This window comes from Oncorhynchus mykiss, chromosome 30, assembly GCF_013265735.2.
Source record: "Oncorhynchus mykiss isolate Arlee chromosome 30, USDA_OmykA_1.1, whole genome shotgun sequence".
NCBI lineage: Eukaryota > Metazoa > Chordata > Actinopteri > Salmoniformes > Salmonidae > Oncorhynchus > Oncorhynchus mykiss.
Genome location: NC_050570.1, coordinates 5,472,476 through 5,487,151, shown reverse-complemented (window position 1 = coordinate 5,487,151; position 14,676 = coordinate 5,472,476). Strand labels below are relative to the sequence as shown.

General features: G+C 41.9%; 1 protein-coding gene across 1 annotated transcript in view; it reads right to left on the bottom strand.

Annotated features, from left to right (window-relative positions):
• The window catches only part of LOC110522700 (plakophilin-3), a 56,647-nt gene extending 42,750 nt beyond the window's left edge, over positions 1–13,897 (bottom strand). The window contains exon 1 of the mRNA XM_036968813.1: positions 13,287–13,897. Within this exon, the coding sequence (XP_036824708.1) occupies positions 13,287–13,515 (229 nt within the window). The 5' untranslated portion in view covers positions 13,516–13,897. The remainder of the gene's footprint in view (positions 1–13,286) is intronic.
• Between the last annotated feature and the right edge of the window lie 779 nt (positions 13,898–14,676).

The window sequence follows — 14,676 nt, the reverse complement described above, 5'->3', positions numbered from 1 at the left end:
AATCCATCCTGTATTAACGTACCACAGTGATAGTCTCGCTCTACACAGGAAGTTAATAGGAAGTCTCTCTCTCTACACTGGAAGTTAATAGGAAGTCTCTCTCTCTACACTGGAAGTTAATAGGAAGTCTCTCTCTCTACACAGGAAGTTAATAGGAAGTCTCTCTCTCTACACTGGAAGTTAATAGGAAGTCTCTCTCTCTACACTGGAAGTTAATAGGAAGTCTCTCTCTCTACACAGGAAGTTAATAGGAAGTCTCTCTCACTACACAGGAAGTTAATAGGAAGTCTCTCTCTCTACACTGGAAGTTAATAGGAAGTCTCTCTCTCTACACAGGAAGTTAATAGGAAGTCTCTCTCTCTACACAGGAAGTTAATAGGAAGTCTCTCTCTCTCTACACAGTAAGTTAATAGGAAGTCTCTCTCTACACTGGAAGTTAATAGGAAGTCTCTCTCTCTCTACACAGGAAGTTAATAGGAAGTCTCTCTCTCACTCTCTACACAGTAAGTTAATAGGAAGTCTCTCTCTCTCTACACAGTAAGTTAATAGGAAGTCTCTCTCTCTCTACACTGGAAGTTAATAGGAAGTCTCTCTCTCTACACAGGAAGTTAATAGGAAGTCTCTCTCTCTACACAGGAAGTTAATAGGAAGTCTCTCTCTCTCTACACAGGAAGTTAATAGGAAGTCTCTCTCTCTACACTGGAAGTTAATAGGAAGTCTCTCTCTCTACACTGGAAGTTAATAGGAAGTATCTCTCTCTACACAGGAAGTTAATAGGAAGTCTCTCTCTCTACAGAGGAAGTTAATAGGAAGTCTCTCTCTCTACACTGGAAGTTAATAGGAAGTCTCTCTCTCTACACTGGAGGTTAATAGGAAGTCTCTCTCTCTACACTGGAAGTTAATAGGAAGTCTCTCTCTACAGAGGAAGTTAATAGGAAGTATCTCTCTCTACACAGGAAGTTAATAGGAAGTCTCTCTCTCTCTCTACACAGTAAGTTAATAGGAAGTCTCTCTCTCACTCTCTACACAGGAAGTTAATAGGAAGTCTCTCTCTACACTGGAAGTTAATAGGAAGTCTCTCTCTCTCTACAGAGGAAGTTAATAGGAAGTATCTCTCTCTACACAGGAAGTTAATAGGAAGTATCTCTCTCTACAGAGGAAGTTAATAGGAAGTATCTCTCTCTACACAGGAAGTTAATAGGAAGTCTCTCTCTCTACACTGGAAGTTAATAGGAAGTCTCTCTCTCTCTACACAGGAAGTTAATAGGAAGTCTCTCTCTCTACACTGGAAGTTAATAGGAAGTCTCTCTCTCTCTACACAGTAAGTTAATAGGAAGTCTCTCTCTCACTCTCTACACAGGAAGTTAATAGGAAGTATCTCTCTACACTGGAAGTTAATAGGAAGTCTCTCTCTCACTCTCTACACAGGAAGTTAATAGGAAGTCTCTCTCTCACTCTCTACACAGTAAGTTAATATGAAGTCTCTCTCTCTCTCTCTACACAGTAAGTTAATATGAAGTCTCTCTCTCTCTCTACACAGTAAGTTAATAGGAAGTCTCTCTCTCTCTACACTGGAAGTTAATAGGAAGTCTCTCTCTCTCTCTACACAGGAAGTTAATAGGAAGTCTCTCTCTCTCTACACAGGAAGTTAATAGGAAGTCTCTCTACACTGGAAGTTAATAGGAAGTCTCTCTCTACAGAGGAAGTTAATAGGAAGTATCTCTCTCTACACAGGAAGTTAATAGGAAGTCTCTCTCTCTCTCTACACAGTAAGTTAATAGGAAGTCTCTCTCTCACTCTACACAGGAAGTTAATAGGAAGTCTCTCTCTACACTGGAAGTTAATAGGAAGTCTCTCTCTCTCTACACAGGAAGTTAGTAGGAAGTCTCTCTCTCTCTACACAGGAAGTTAATAGGAAGTCTCTCTCTCTCTACACAGGAAGTTAATAGGAAGAGTCTCTCTCTCTACACAGGAAGTTAATAGGAAGTCTCTCTCTCTACAGAGGAAGTTAATAGGAAGTCTCTCTCTCTACACAGGAAGTTAATAGGAAGTCTCTCTCTCTCTACACTGGAAGTTAATATGAAGTCTCTCTCTCTCTACACTGGAAGTTAATAGGAAGTCTCTCTCTCTACACTGGAAGTTAATAGGAATCTCTCTCTCTACACAGGAAGTTAATAGGAAGTCTCTCTCTCTCTACACTGGAAGTTAATAGGAAGTCTCTCTCTCTCTCTCTCTACACAGGAAGGTAATAGGAAGTCTCTCTCTCTCTACGACTGTGTGATCACACTCTCCGCAGCCGATGTGAGTAAAACCTTAAAACAGATCAACATTCACAAGGCCGCAGGGCCAGACGGATTACAAGGACGTAAACTGTTACTGTTAGTCTTCACTGACATTTTCAACCTCTCCCTGTCCGAGTCTGTAATACCAACGTGTTTTAAGCAGACCACCATAGTCCCTGTGCCCAAAGAACACTAAGGTAACCTGCCTAAATGACTACCGACCCATAGCACTCACGTCTGTAGCTATGAAGTGCTTTGAAAGGCTGGTCATGGCTCATATCAACACCATTATCACAGAAACCATAGACCTACTCAAATTTGCATACAGCCCCAACAGATCCACAGATGATGCAATATCTATTGCTCTCCACATTGACCTTTCCCACTGGCACAAAAGAAACACCTATGTGTGAATGTTAATCATTGACTACAGCTCAGCGTTCAACACCATAGTGCCCTCAAAGTTCATAACTAAGCTAAGGACCCTGGGATGAAACACCTCCCTCTGCAACTGGATCCTGGACTTCCTGACGGGCCGCCCACAGGTGGTAAGGATAGGTAACAACACATCCGCCATGTTGATCCTCAACACAGGGGGCCCTAAGGGGTGCGTGCTCAGTCCCCTCCTGTACTCCATGTTCACTCATGGCCAGCACGACTTCAAAACCGTCATTAAGTTTACCGATGACACAACAGTGGTAGGCCTGATCACCGACAACAGCGAGACAGCCTATAGGGAGGAGGTCAGAGACCTGGCCGTGTGGTGCCAGGACAACCTCTCCCTCAACGTGAGTAAGACAAAGGAGATGATTGTGGACTTTAGGAAAAGGAGGACCGAGCACGCCCCCATTCTCATCGACGGGGCTGTAGTGGAGCAGGTTGAGAACTTCAATTTCCTTGGTGTTCACATCACCAACAAACTATCATGGTCCAAACACACCAAGACAGTCGTGAAGAGGGTGCGACAAAGCCTATTCCCCCTCAGGAAACTGAAAAGATTTGGCATGCTTCCTCAGATCCTCAAAAGGTTCTACACCTGCACCATCAAGAGCATCCTGACTGGTTGCATCACTGCCTGGTATGGCAACTGCTCGGCCTCCGACTGCAAGGCACTACAGAGGGTAGTGCGTACGGCCCAGTACATCACTGGGGCCAAGCTTCCTGCCATCCAGGACCTCTATACCAGGCAGTGTCAGAGGAAGGCCCTAAAAATTGTCAAAGACTCCAGCTACCCTAGTCATAGACTGTTCTCTCTGCTACCGCACGGCAAGCTGTACCAGAGTACCAAGTCTAGATCCAAGAGGCTTCTAAACAGCTTCTACCCCCCCAAGCCATAAGACTCCTGAACATCTAATCAAATGGCTACCCAGACTATTTGCATTGCCCTCTCCCCCTTTAGCTGATGCTACTCTCTGTTATTATCTATGCATAGTCACTTTAATAACTCTACCTACATGTATATATGACCTCAATTACCTCGACTAACCAGTGCCCCGCACATTGACTCGGTACCGGTACCCCCTGTTTATAGTCTCGCTATTGTTATTTTACTGCTGCTCTTTAATTACTTGTTCCTTTTATTTCTTATTCTTATTCGTATTTAAACTGCATTGTTGGTTAGGGGCTCGTAAGTAAGCATTTCACTAAGATCTACACCTCTTGTATTCGGCGCATGTGACTAATTCAATTTGATACGATTTGATTTTACAGTACAAAAGTTAAAGACAACAAGACTGTACTTGTGGGTGTGTGTGTGTGTGCACGCGTTTGTGTGTTCCCAGGCAGGTAGGCTGGAGGGAGGGGTGTGTGAGCTTCATACTTGGCTAAGTCAAAGCCTCAGGGAACAGGCAACAAACTGGTTGGTGGAGAATGAGGCCAGAAAGCGAGAGGGAAAGATTAAAGAGACAGCGCCCCAAGGACTTGGGCCTAACCCTGCTGACAACATGCAAACACTACCTGTCACTCAGCAGGCACCTTTTCCTGGTCTGTATACAACAAGATCTCAAAGGTTCCCTTCTAAATTCAACATAGTATGGACGAACGGCAATGTTTTTTTGACGCATTAATTCCGAGTGGTTAAGCTTAGGGCTTTGTTTTTTGTTTTGTTTATTTTACCTTTATTTAACTAGGAAAGTCAGTTAAGAACAAATTCTTATTATCAATGAAGGCCTAGGAACAGTGGGTTAACTGCCTGTTCAGGGGCAGAACGACAGATGTTCTACCCTGTCAGCTCGGGGATTTGATCGTGGAACCTTTGCGGTTACTAGTCCAATGCTCTAACCACCAGGGTCAGGCTTAAAACAAACAAAATAACTAAAATAATGAAATACAATGCACTCTTACCATCAAATATCATTGAGTATTCTCATGGCTTTTTACTGCATTATAAACTGTGGTGGTGCAGTGACCTAAGCAATGTGCTCCCACTCCCACAGCATCATGAATTCACACCCAGTGCCGGCCAAACATCATTTGATTCATTTAATTCATTTGATTCATTTTTATTCATTTGATTCATTTAATTCACTTGATTCATTTAATTCATTTGATTCATTGGATGAAGATTTATATCCACGTCCTTTTCAAACATCTGAAATTGGGAGACTATTTCCAGAGATCAGGCTGCTGTCTAGGCCCACAGGCCTACAAACGTGAATTGAAGAAATCAATTTTCATTGTGTTCTTATCCAAATCAATGATACGTTAATCATCTGTTAATAATGTTATCAATACATCACAATATTTCGTAGTATTGATCAAATGTTATGAATTGTGTTACAAATAAGTATTGTATTATTATTATTATGTATTTATTTGCATCCTCTATTTACAGCCATTACATTTCTCCCTGCAGAGTAATAGTTTTTTATTTTTATTTGACCTTTATTTAACCAGGCAAGTCAGTTAAGAACAAATTCTTATTTACAATGACGACCTAGGAACAGTGGGTTAACTGCCTGTTCAGGGGCAGAACGACAGATTTGTACCTTGTCAGCTCGGGGGTTTGAACTTGCAACCTTCAGGTTACTAGTCCAACGCTCTAACCACTAGGCTACCCTGCAAACCTGCCGCCCTGTCACTCATGTAAAAGTGGAATTTGAATAAAAGGTGCAATCCCCTCAGGAAGAAGTCATCTGTGGGTGTTTTATGCTCTAGTATTGTCTGTGTGTTTTTCTACTAGCACATACATAACTGCATTCATAGTGTAAAAAGTGTACACTGTATTTGTTCTGAAATCCCTGCCAGTGACTCGTAGCACCATCTCACAGAAAACAACATTGTATTGTAATGATAAACTGCACTTCCCATTGCCATATACGGTGTTGTTCAATAGATTGCTTAAGGTGACTATTACTGACTAAGTGATTAGATATCTCCATTAAGGCAGCAGGGTCCTGAGCTGTCACTGGAATAGAATATTAATTCATTTAGGCTACTGCGCCAATAGGCTACTAGGCTACTGGGCCAATAGGCTACTGGGCTACTGGGCATATAGGCTACTGAGATACTGGGCCAATATGCTACTGGGCCAATAGGCTACTGTGCCAATAGGCTACTGGGCCAATAGGCTACTGGGATAATGGGCCAATAGGCTACTAGGCTACTGTGATACTGGGCCAATAGGCTACTGGGCTACTAGGCTACTGGGCTACTGGGCCAATAGGCTACTGGGCTACTAGGCTACTGGGCTACTGGGCCAATAGGCTACTAGGCTACTGTGATACTGGGCCAATAGGCTACTAGGCTACTGTGATACTGGGCCAATAGGCTACAGGGCTACTGGGCCAATAGGCTACTAGGCTACTGTGATACTTGGCCAATAGGCTACTGGGCCAATAGGCTACTAGGCTACTGGGATACTGGGCCAATAGGCTTCTAGGCTACTGGGATACTGGGCCAATAGGCTACTGGGCTACTAGGCTACTGTGATACTGGGCCAATAGGCTACTGGGCTACTGTGATACTTCGCCAATAGGCTACTGGGCCAATAGGCTACTAGGCTACTGGGATACTGGGCCAATAGGCTACTGGGATACTGGGCCAATAGGCAACTGGGCCAATAGGCTATTGGGATACTGGGCCAATAGGCTACTGGGCTACTAGGCTACTGGGATACTGGGCCAATAGGCTACTAGGCTACTGGGATACTGGGCCAATAGGCTACTAGGCTACTGTGATACTTGGCCAATAGGCTACTGGGCCAATAGGCTACTAGGCTACTGGGATACTGGGCCAATAGGCTACTGGGATACTGGGCCAATAGGCTACTGGGATACTGGGCCAATAGGCAACTGGGCCAATAGGCTACTGGGATACTGGGCCAATAGGCTACTGGGATACTGGGCCAATAGGCTACTGGGCCAATGGGGCAATTAGGCTACTGGGATACTTGGCTACTGGGATATTGGGCTACTGGGATACCGGGCTACTGGGCTACTGGGCTACTCTGCATTTAATTTCACTTCCTACTCATACAAAGGCTGTGGGATTAGAGGAGACTACTTGCATTAAAATATTATCCTAAACTGGGGATAGCTATTCAGCCTCTATGATACAATACTTTACAACAGTAAAAACATGCTTCAAAGCATCCAGAAGGCTTCATTAAACCTTCAAAGTTGTAGTTAGTCGGTGGAGGAAGGGGAGGACCATCCTCCTCAGTGAATTTCACCAAAATAAAAATGGTGAAATATTTAATAAAAGGTATCCTTTTTAGATAAAACTATACTTAATACATTCACGTCACCAAATAATTGATTAAAACACACCTGTTTTGCCTTGAAGGTCTACAGTAGCCTCAACAGCACTCTGTAGGGTAGCGCCATGGTTTAGCCGGAGGACAGCTAGCTTCCGTCCTCCTCTGGGTACATTGGCCTCAATACAAAAACCTAGGAGGCTCATGGTTCTCACCCCCTTTCATAGACTTACACAGTAATTATGACAACTTCCGGAGAATGTCCTCCAATCTATCAGAGCTCTTGTAGCATGAACTGACATGTTGTCCACCCAATCAAAGGATCAGAGAATGAATCTAGTACTGAAAGCATAAGCTATAGCTAGCTAGCACTGCAGTGCATACAATGTGGTGAGTAGTTCACTCAAAGAGAGAAAGACAATGGATGAACAGTTAAGAACAAATAAAAAAATTTAAAAAATGAAGGAGGAGGAACACAAAGAGAGAGAGAGAGATATTTCAAATGTTTTAAACTTTCCCTTTCACTTACTTAGCTAGGGAATGCAGCTAGTTAGTAGATGCGAGAAGGAATTATACAACTATCTGGCTGCTATGAAAGTGAACTGTGTTTACGTGTGATCATGGGTGTATTCATTCCGCTGATTCTGTTGAAAAACATTTAATAAACGGAAGCAAATGGAACGAAACGAGGATAAACGTACCTGGATTTGTCCAATAGAAACTCATGTTTGCAACTGGTTGACTAATGATTACACCCTAGATCAGCTAGATTCAGGCAAGAGTGTGCAAGTTGGTATTGAATGTGTCACTGTTTGCCACCTTGATTACTAAAATTTATCTTGAACTGTGCATCTACGTCATAGAGCTTGTATTCATAGAATAGGTTGTAGCAACCTCATGATGTGTATAGGGAAAATTAGAGTATCATGTAGTAAACGTAAACCTATCGCTGTTACATCAAATTTTATTTGTCACATACACATGGTTAGCAGATGTTAATGCGAGTGTAGCGAAATGCTTGTGCTTCTAGTTCCGACAATGCAGTAATAACCAACGAGTAATCTATCCTAACAATTCCAAAACTACTACCTTATAGAGCTGGGTGAATGGAATATGAATGAGAGTCATCCAATATGCTGTAATAGACATAAGGCCACGCTCATAAACAACTGTATCGTTTTCTCCCTCATCCTAAACGGCACCGGCCTTCCACTGTAGTTAGTGGAGTTAGCAATTTGTTTAAGTGCAACTCTTTTATCTATTTCAACGTAGTCCTGCTTTAAACATGAATTGGGAGACATACTCTGTTTGTTTGTTCAGTTTGCACTCAGTTGACCTGGATAGAAGAAGACATGTTGTACTGTTCCTCTCAGGTATGTGTCTCTGGCTGCCTAGAGAATACACTCCTTGACTTATTCAACATTTGTTGTGTTACAGCCTGAATTCAACATTTATTAAATAGATTTTTTTCCTCACCCATCTACACACACACACACACAATACACCATAATGACAAAATGAAAACATGTTTTTAGAAATGTTTTGCAAATGTATTGGAAATTAAACAGAAATATCTCATTTACATAAGTATTCACATCCCTCAATACATGTTAGATTCACCTTTGTCAGCGATTACAGCTGTGAGTTTTTCTGGGTAAGTATCTAAGATCTTTGCACACCTGGATTGTGCAATATTTGCCCATTATTCTTTATAAAATTCTTCGTGTCTTGCCATAGATCTTCAAGCCAATTTAAGTCAAAACTGTAACTAGGCCACTCATGAACATTCAATGTCATCTTGGTAAGTAACTCCAGTGTATATTTGGTCTTGTGCTTTAGGTTATTGTCCTGCTGAAAGGTGAATTTGTCTCCCAGTATCTGTTGGAAAGCAGACTAAACCAGGTTTTCCTCCAGGATTGTTGCCTGTGCTTAGCTCTATTCCATTTTTTCTTATCCTAAAAAAAAAATCCCTAGTTCTTACCAATGACAAGCATCCCCATAACATGATGCAGCCACCACCATGCTTAAAAATATGTAGAGTGGTACTCAGTGATGTGTTGTGTTGGATTTGCCCCAAACATAATGCCTTGTATTCAGGACAAAAAGTTAATTTAGACATTTGTTTTCCAGTATTACTTTAGTGCCTTGTTGCAAACAGGATGCATGTTTTGGAATATTTTTATTCTGTAGAGGCTTCCTCTTTTTCACTCTGTTATTCATGTTAGTATTGTAGAGCAAGTACAACGTTGTTGATCCATCCTCAGTTTTCTCCCATCACAGCCATTAAACTGTAAATGTTTTTAAAATCACCATTGGCCTCATGGTGAAATCCCTGAGCGATTTCTTTCCTTTACAGCAGCTGAGTTAGGAAGGACGCCTGTATCTTTGTAGTGACTGGGTGTATTGATGCACCATCCAAAGTGTAATTAATAACTTCACCATGCTCAAACGGACATTCAATGTCTGCTTTAAAAAAAATCTTTACCCATCTATCAATAACTGTCCTTCTTTGCGAGGCATTGGAAAACCTCCCTGGTCTTTGTGGTTGAAATTCACTGCTGACGTACAGAGATGAGGTAGTCATTTAAAAATTATGTTAAACATTATTTTTATTTCACATAGAGTGAATCCATGCAACTTATTATGTGACTTGTTAAACGGAATTTGACTCCTGAACGTATTTAGGCTTGTCATAACAAAGGGGTTGAATACTTATTGACTCAAGACATTTCAGCTTTTCATTTTTAATTAATTTGTAAACATTTCTAAAAACATAATTCCACTGACATTATGGGGTATTTGTGTGCAGATCAGTGACACAAAATCTAAATTAAATCCATTTTAAATTCCGGCTGTAACACAACAGTGTGTGTGGGGGGGGGGGGTGAATACTTTCTGTAGGCAATGTACCGCAAACCTCATGCGAAGTTTGGATCAGTGAGTCAACATTAGGTATGGGCATTTGACATTTTTAAACTGTTCGAGTACTCACATATTTTTTGGTTGAATAATCGAGTACTCAAAATGGAAAAAATATTTTTTAAATTATAACATAACAGCATTGGAAAAATCTATACGTGCACATCTATCTATAGGCCTTTGTCAAAAGTGCACAATAATGTATAATTTCTCATAACCATTATAGATAACAAATCATAGTTGCTAAATTGCCACGTGTATATTAAAGTCAATAAAAAAGCAAGAACAATTGATTTAAACCCTAATATCAACTGGTTACATTATATCGGGGAACACAGTCCTGAAAGAGGTCTGTAACCTCAGCAGTGGTGCTTGCTTGCAAATTACCGACTTTATTCTGCTTGTTCTGTGGAATTTTCAAAACGGATGAACAAGTCCACATTTTTTTTAAACAAATGTAATTAACCTTTATTTAACTAGGCAAGTAAGTTAAGAACAAATTCTTATTTACAATGACGGCCTACCTCAGCTGGGTCAATTGTGCACCGTCCTATGGGACTCCCAATCACAGCCAGATGTGATCCAGTCTGGATTCAAACCAGGGACTGCAGTGACACCTCTTGCACTAAAATGCAGTGCCTTAGACCGCTGCACCACTCAGGAGCCTATGCTTAATGATTCTGATGAAAATATGCTCTTTGTCTACATCAAAATCCTTTTCAGTCTCTCCTGGTAGCAGCCTGGGGCTAACACTGTCACTGACTACTGAACACCATAATTTAACACCTGGGATAACTCTGAAGACTTTAGGAAACGTTTAACTTAAAATCCAGGGAGCACCACAGTTTAGCTAATCCTTGACAGTCCCAGAGAGCTTACATAACAAGACCACTTAGACACCCAGCCTGCTTTGTGTTGACAGAGAGAAAGACCATTGATATGTAATTTCCCTGACATGACTGGGCAGACAAGAATCACAGAAACCTGGTCTCTCCACCTCTCATTAACTACATGTACATTAAACCCTCTCCTCTCTAAAGCGGACTAAGACAGACCTGTAACTCAATCTCACTGAACCAAGTCTCCCCGAACCAAGTCTCACTGAACCAATTCTGACTAAACCATATCTCACTGAACCAAGTCTCACTGAACCAATTCTGACTAAACCATATCTCACTGAACCAAGTCTGATTGAACTTAGTCTGACTGAAACAAGTCTGATTGAACTTAGTCTGATTGAACTTAGTCTGACTGAAACAAGTCTGATTGAACCAGGTCTGACTGAAGCGCTTTATTTTCACCCTAGTCCTCATTGTTTCGGGGTAGCTGTGAGTTCATAGGTCATCTTAGAGCAGACTCAGCCTGAGTAACACCTGTCACCCAATCTTCTGGATCTCAATCTCACTCAAGGCCTTGTTTCACTGAAGCTATTTCTTTCAACCTAGTCCTTGGCGACAATTCCTCACTCTCTCTTTCTCTTTCTCCTGGCAGTGAGTTCATTTTATAGATGGGTTGTTTGTTTAGCAACAAAACCGACTTGTGTGGGAAAAAATAATGGGTTTGGCTTAGATTGTTGACAACATGTCAACTATATTTAGTCTCAAATGTTTATTGAATACATAAATACATTTGGACAATGAGCACTTGTTGTCACTCAAATACATTGCTACAGTTGATGGTTAGCTGGCTATTTTATGGTTGCCATGGTTGCAAAGACGTGAGAACAGTCAAAACATCAAAACAAGACATGGTATCAAGAACAAGATAAAACTAGCTGAAACCAGCCACTTACGATTCTCCACATGGCAGCTTCTTGTCATTGTTGCTAGCTATCTGGCCATTCAGAATCACAACAACAACACACAGACCGTCTGCCCCGTTGAAGCGCGCGCTTCGCACTTCATGACATTGTCAACTAACCGATCTATGAAAGCCATGCTTGTTTGAGCCTGTCAACTAAAGATTCAATTGTATAAAAACTTCATGGTAAAGCACTGCTATAACCCAAAACAAAAAAATAAAGTTTATTTTATTATATTCTATACAGGCTTATACAAAGACTGAGGTAGCCGGTGGAGAGAGTGGAGGGAGAGAGAGAGAAAGGGAGGGGAGAGAGAGAGAGAGAAAGGGAGGGGAGAGAGATGGAGAGAGGGGAGAGAGAGAAAGGGAGGGGTGAGAGATGGAGAGAGGGGAGAGAGATGGATAGGGGGGAGAGAGAAAGGGAGGGGTGAGAGATGGAGAGAGGGGAGAGAGAGAAAGGGAGGGGTGAGAGATGGAGAGAGGGGAGAGAGATGGAGATAGGGGGGAGAGAGAAAGGGAGGGGTGAGAGATGGAGAGAGGGGAGAGAGAGAAAGGGAGGGGTGAGAGATGGAGAGAGGGGAGAGAAATGGAGATAGGGGGGAGAGAGAAAGGGAGGTAGAGAATGGGAGAGAGGAGGGAGAGGGAGAGAGAAGAAAGGGAGAGGGGGAGAGAAGAAAGGGAGAAAGGGGAGAGAGATGGAAAGAGGGGGGAGAGAGAGAAAGGGAGTGGAGAATGGGAGAGAGAAGAGAGGGAGAGAGAAGAGAAGAGAGAGGGAGAGAGAGATGGAAAGAGGGGGGAGAGAGAGAAAGGGAGTGGAGAATGGGAGAGAGAAGAGAGAGAGAGAGGGAGTGGAGAATGGGAGAGAAAGGGAGAGGGAGAGAGAGAGATGAGTGGCAGAACTGGATCAGGTAGTTTTACACTGTATACAACACTAAACAATTAATCTAGAGTGGTCCCGCGTAGCTCCGGTGGTAGAGCATTGTGCTTGTGAGTTTGATTCCCAGGGGGACCAGTATGGGGAAAATAAGTAAGAGAATGTAGACATTCACTACTCTAAGTTGCTCTGGATAACTGCTAAATGACTCAAATTAATTGAATAAAAAATTATATAATTAGTACGAATTCATGCAAGTTGTTTACATGATTTGTTCATTTAATTTAACCAAAAAAAGTTAAGAATAAATCCAACTCCTGTATGTTGCTCAAAATCTAAGTATTTTAAATAATAATTTTTATTTTAAATAATATTTTAAGTTCTTGCAATAACTTGCAGCATGCCTGTTTTTAGAGGATTGTGGGTAATTCAACATTTGTAGACTTTATGATAATTTTACACAATGTGGAATACATGTTTGAAGAAAGAAAGGTATATTTATATAACAGTATTAAGCAGTTTGTTGTGGCATGAGGCAAATGCATCACATTGCAATGCAGTTCTACCGACAGTTGCTACTACAGGTGGATTGAGCACTGTCAATAGTTTGCTTATGTATCAAATCAAGTCAGTAAATTGTCTCTGAGCGCGGCAATGTAGTAGGTAGTCTACGGTTCATTTGAGTACCATGTCGCCATAGGAGGCTAGGTCCTACCTGAGGAGGTATAGTGTGTGGCTGAGCCGTTCTGTCGTGAAAGCGTCGAGGTTTTCTCGGCGAGCCGCATAGCAACCTGCTGCTGGACCCGCTTGGCCCGGGTCATCTCATCCGACAGGTTACCCCCTTTCCCCTCGAGTTGGATCTCGGACGGGACCGCGTAAGTACTGACGGCGGTATTGGGCTGCAAAGCAGACAGAAAGACATGATCTTGAGCCCCGAAACTCATTGTCGAAACTCGGAAGGCAATTTAAAAGTTCCAAGGATTCCAACCGAGAGCGCAATGTGTGTTTCTCGTCTAAACAATTTCTGATCTGGAAATAATTAATTTGGTCATCGGTAAAGTCGGTATTCGGTGTTGAGTTGCTCGTTCCTGTGTGAGATACTTTTCTTACGACTGCTCCCTCGGTAATGAACTATACAGTATATGCTGAAATAACAACGGGGTGGAGTCTGTGAGGGAGAGTAGGCTACCTGGCACAGGAAAATAAACTCTCTCATTGAGTACCTGTTACATGCACACAATAATGCGATTATTGTGGATAGTTAGATTCATATAGTAGTTATTGCTTTGCTAAGAAGAACGATTCCCCTAATCATTATGTTTACATGGACACATCTGAAAAAGGCTACATGATGGCACTCTGATAAATGCAGAACATCGCCAATCAAAAGAAACTTTCTAGCACACTGGTCATGTGCTTCATTTGTAAATCGGGAGGTGCCGGAACTAACAGTAAGCGGGAGAGGGGGGTGACCTGGGAAGCTCTGAGGTACGGGACATCATGAGGAAAAACAACAACAACAACATATCTAACTAACAAAGCATTGCATGCATATCATCTCATTTGCGTAGTTGGCATAGGGCAATAGAGTAGAGGTATTTATACATGGGGAACATTCTAGTAGCCTAGGGTCCGGAAATAAATTGGTAAGGGAAAATATGTTTATTTTTATAAACGCATTTCATGCAATTTTACATAATTTTACACGACTGGAGACTTAATTTTTCTTTAATGCCGCACAAATGATCGAAATGACAGACTACTTTGACAAAAAAAAACGACCTTGAATCTATCAATAACCTAGGGCTAGGTGTTTGGAGACACACGTTGTAGGCTACAATATGAAGAGGAAATTATAGTCCTTAAACATGCGTTCCAGTTTCACTGACTCGCCCCTATGATGCGCATCTCACTCACCGGCGATGGCGGACGCGTTTTTAAACAATATTTTGAAGTTGATTAAATATTTTTGGTAGCAGACAGATTAGCATTTTTTTTTCAGCAGTAGCCATTTGGTTTCCAACCGGTGTTTTCTCCCGATTGTATTTGACATATTGCGAAAGGCTTGTTTTGACCGCATGCTTGTTCACTGACAGATTTGCCGC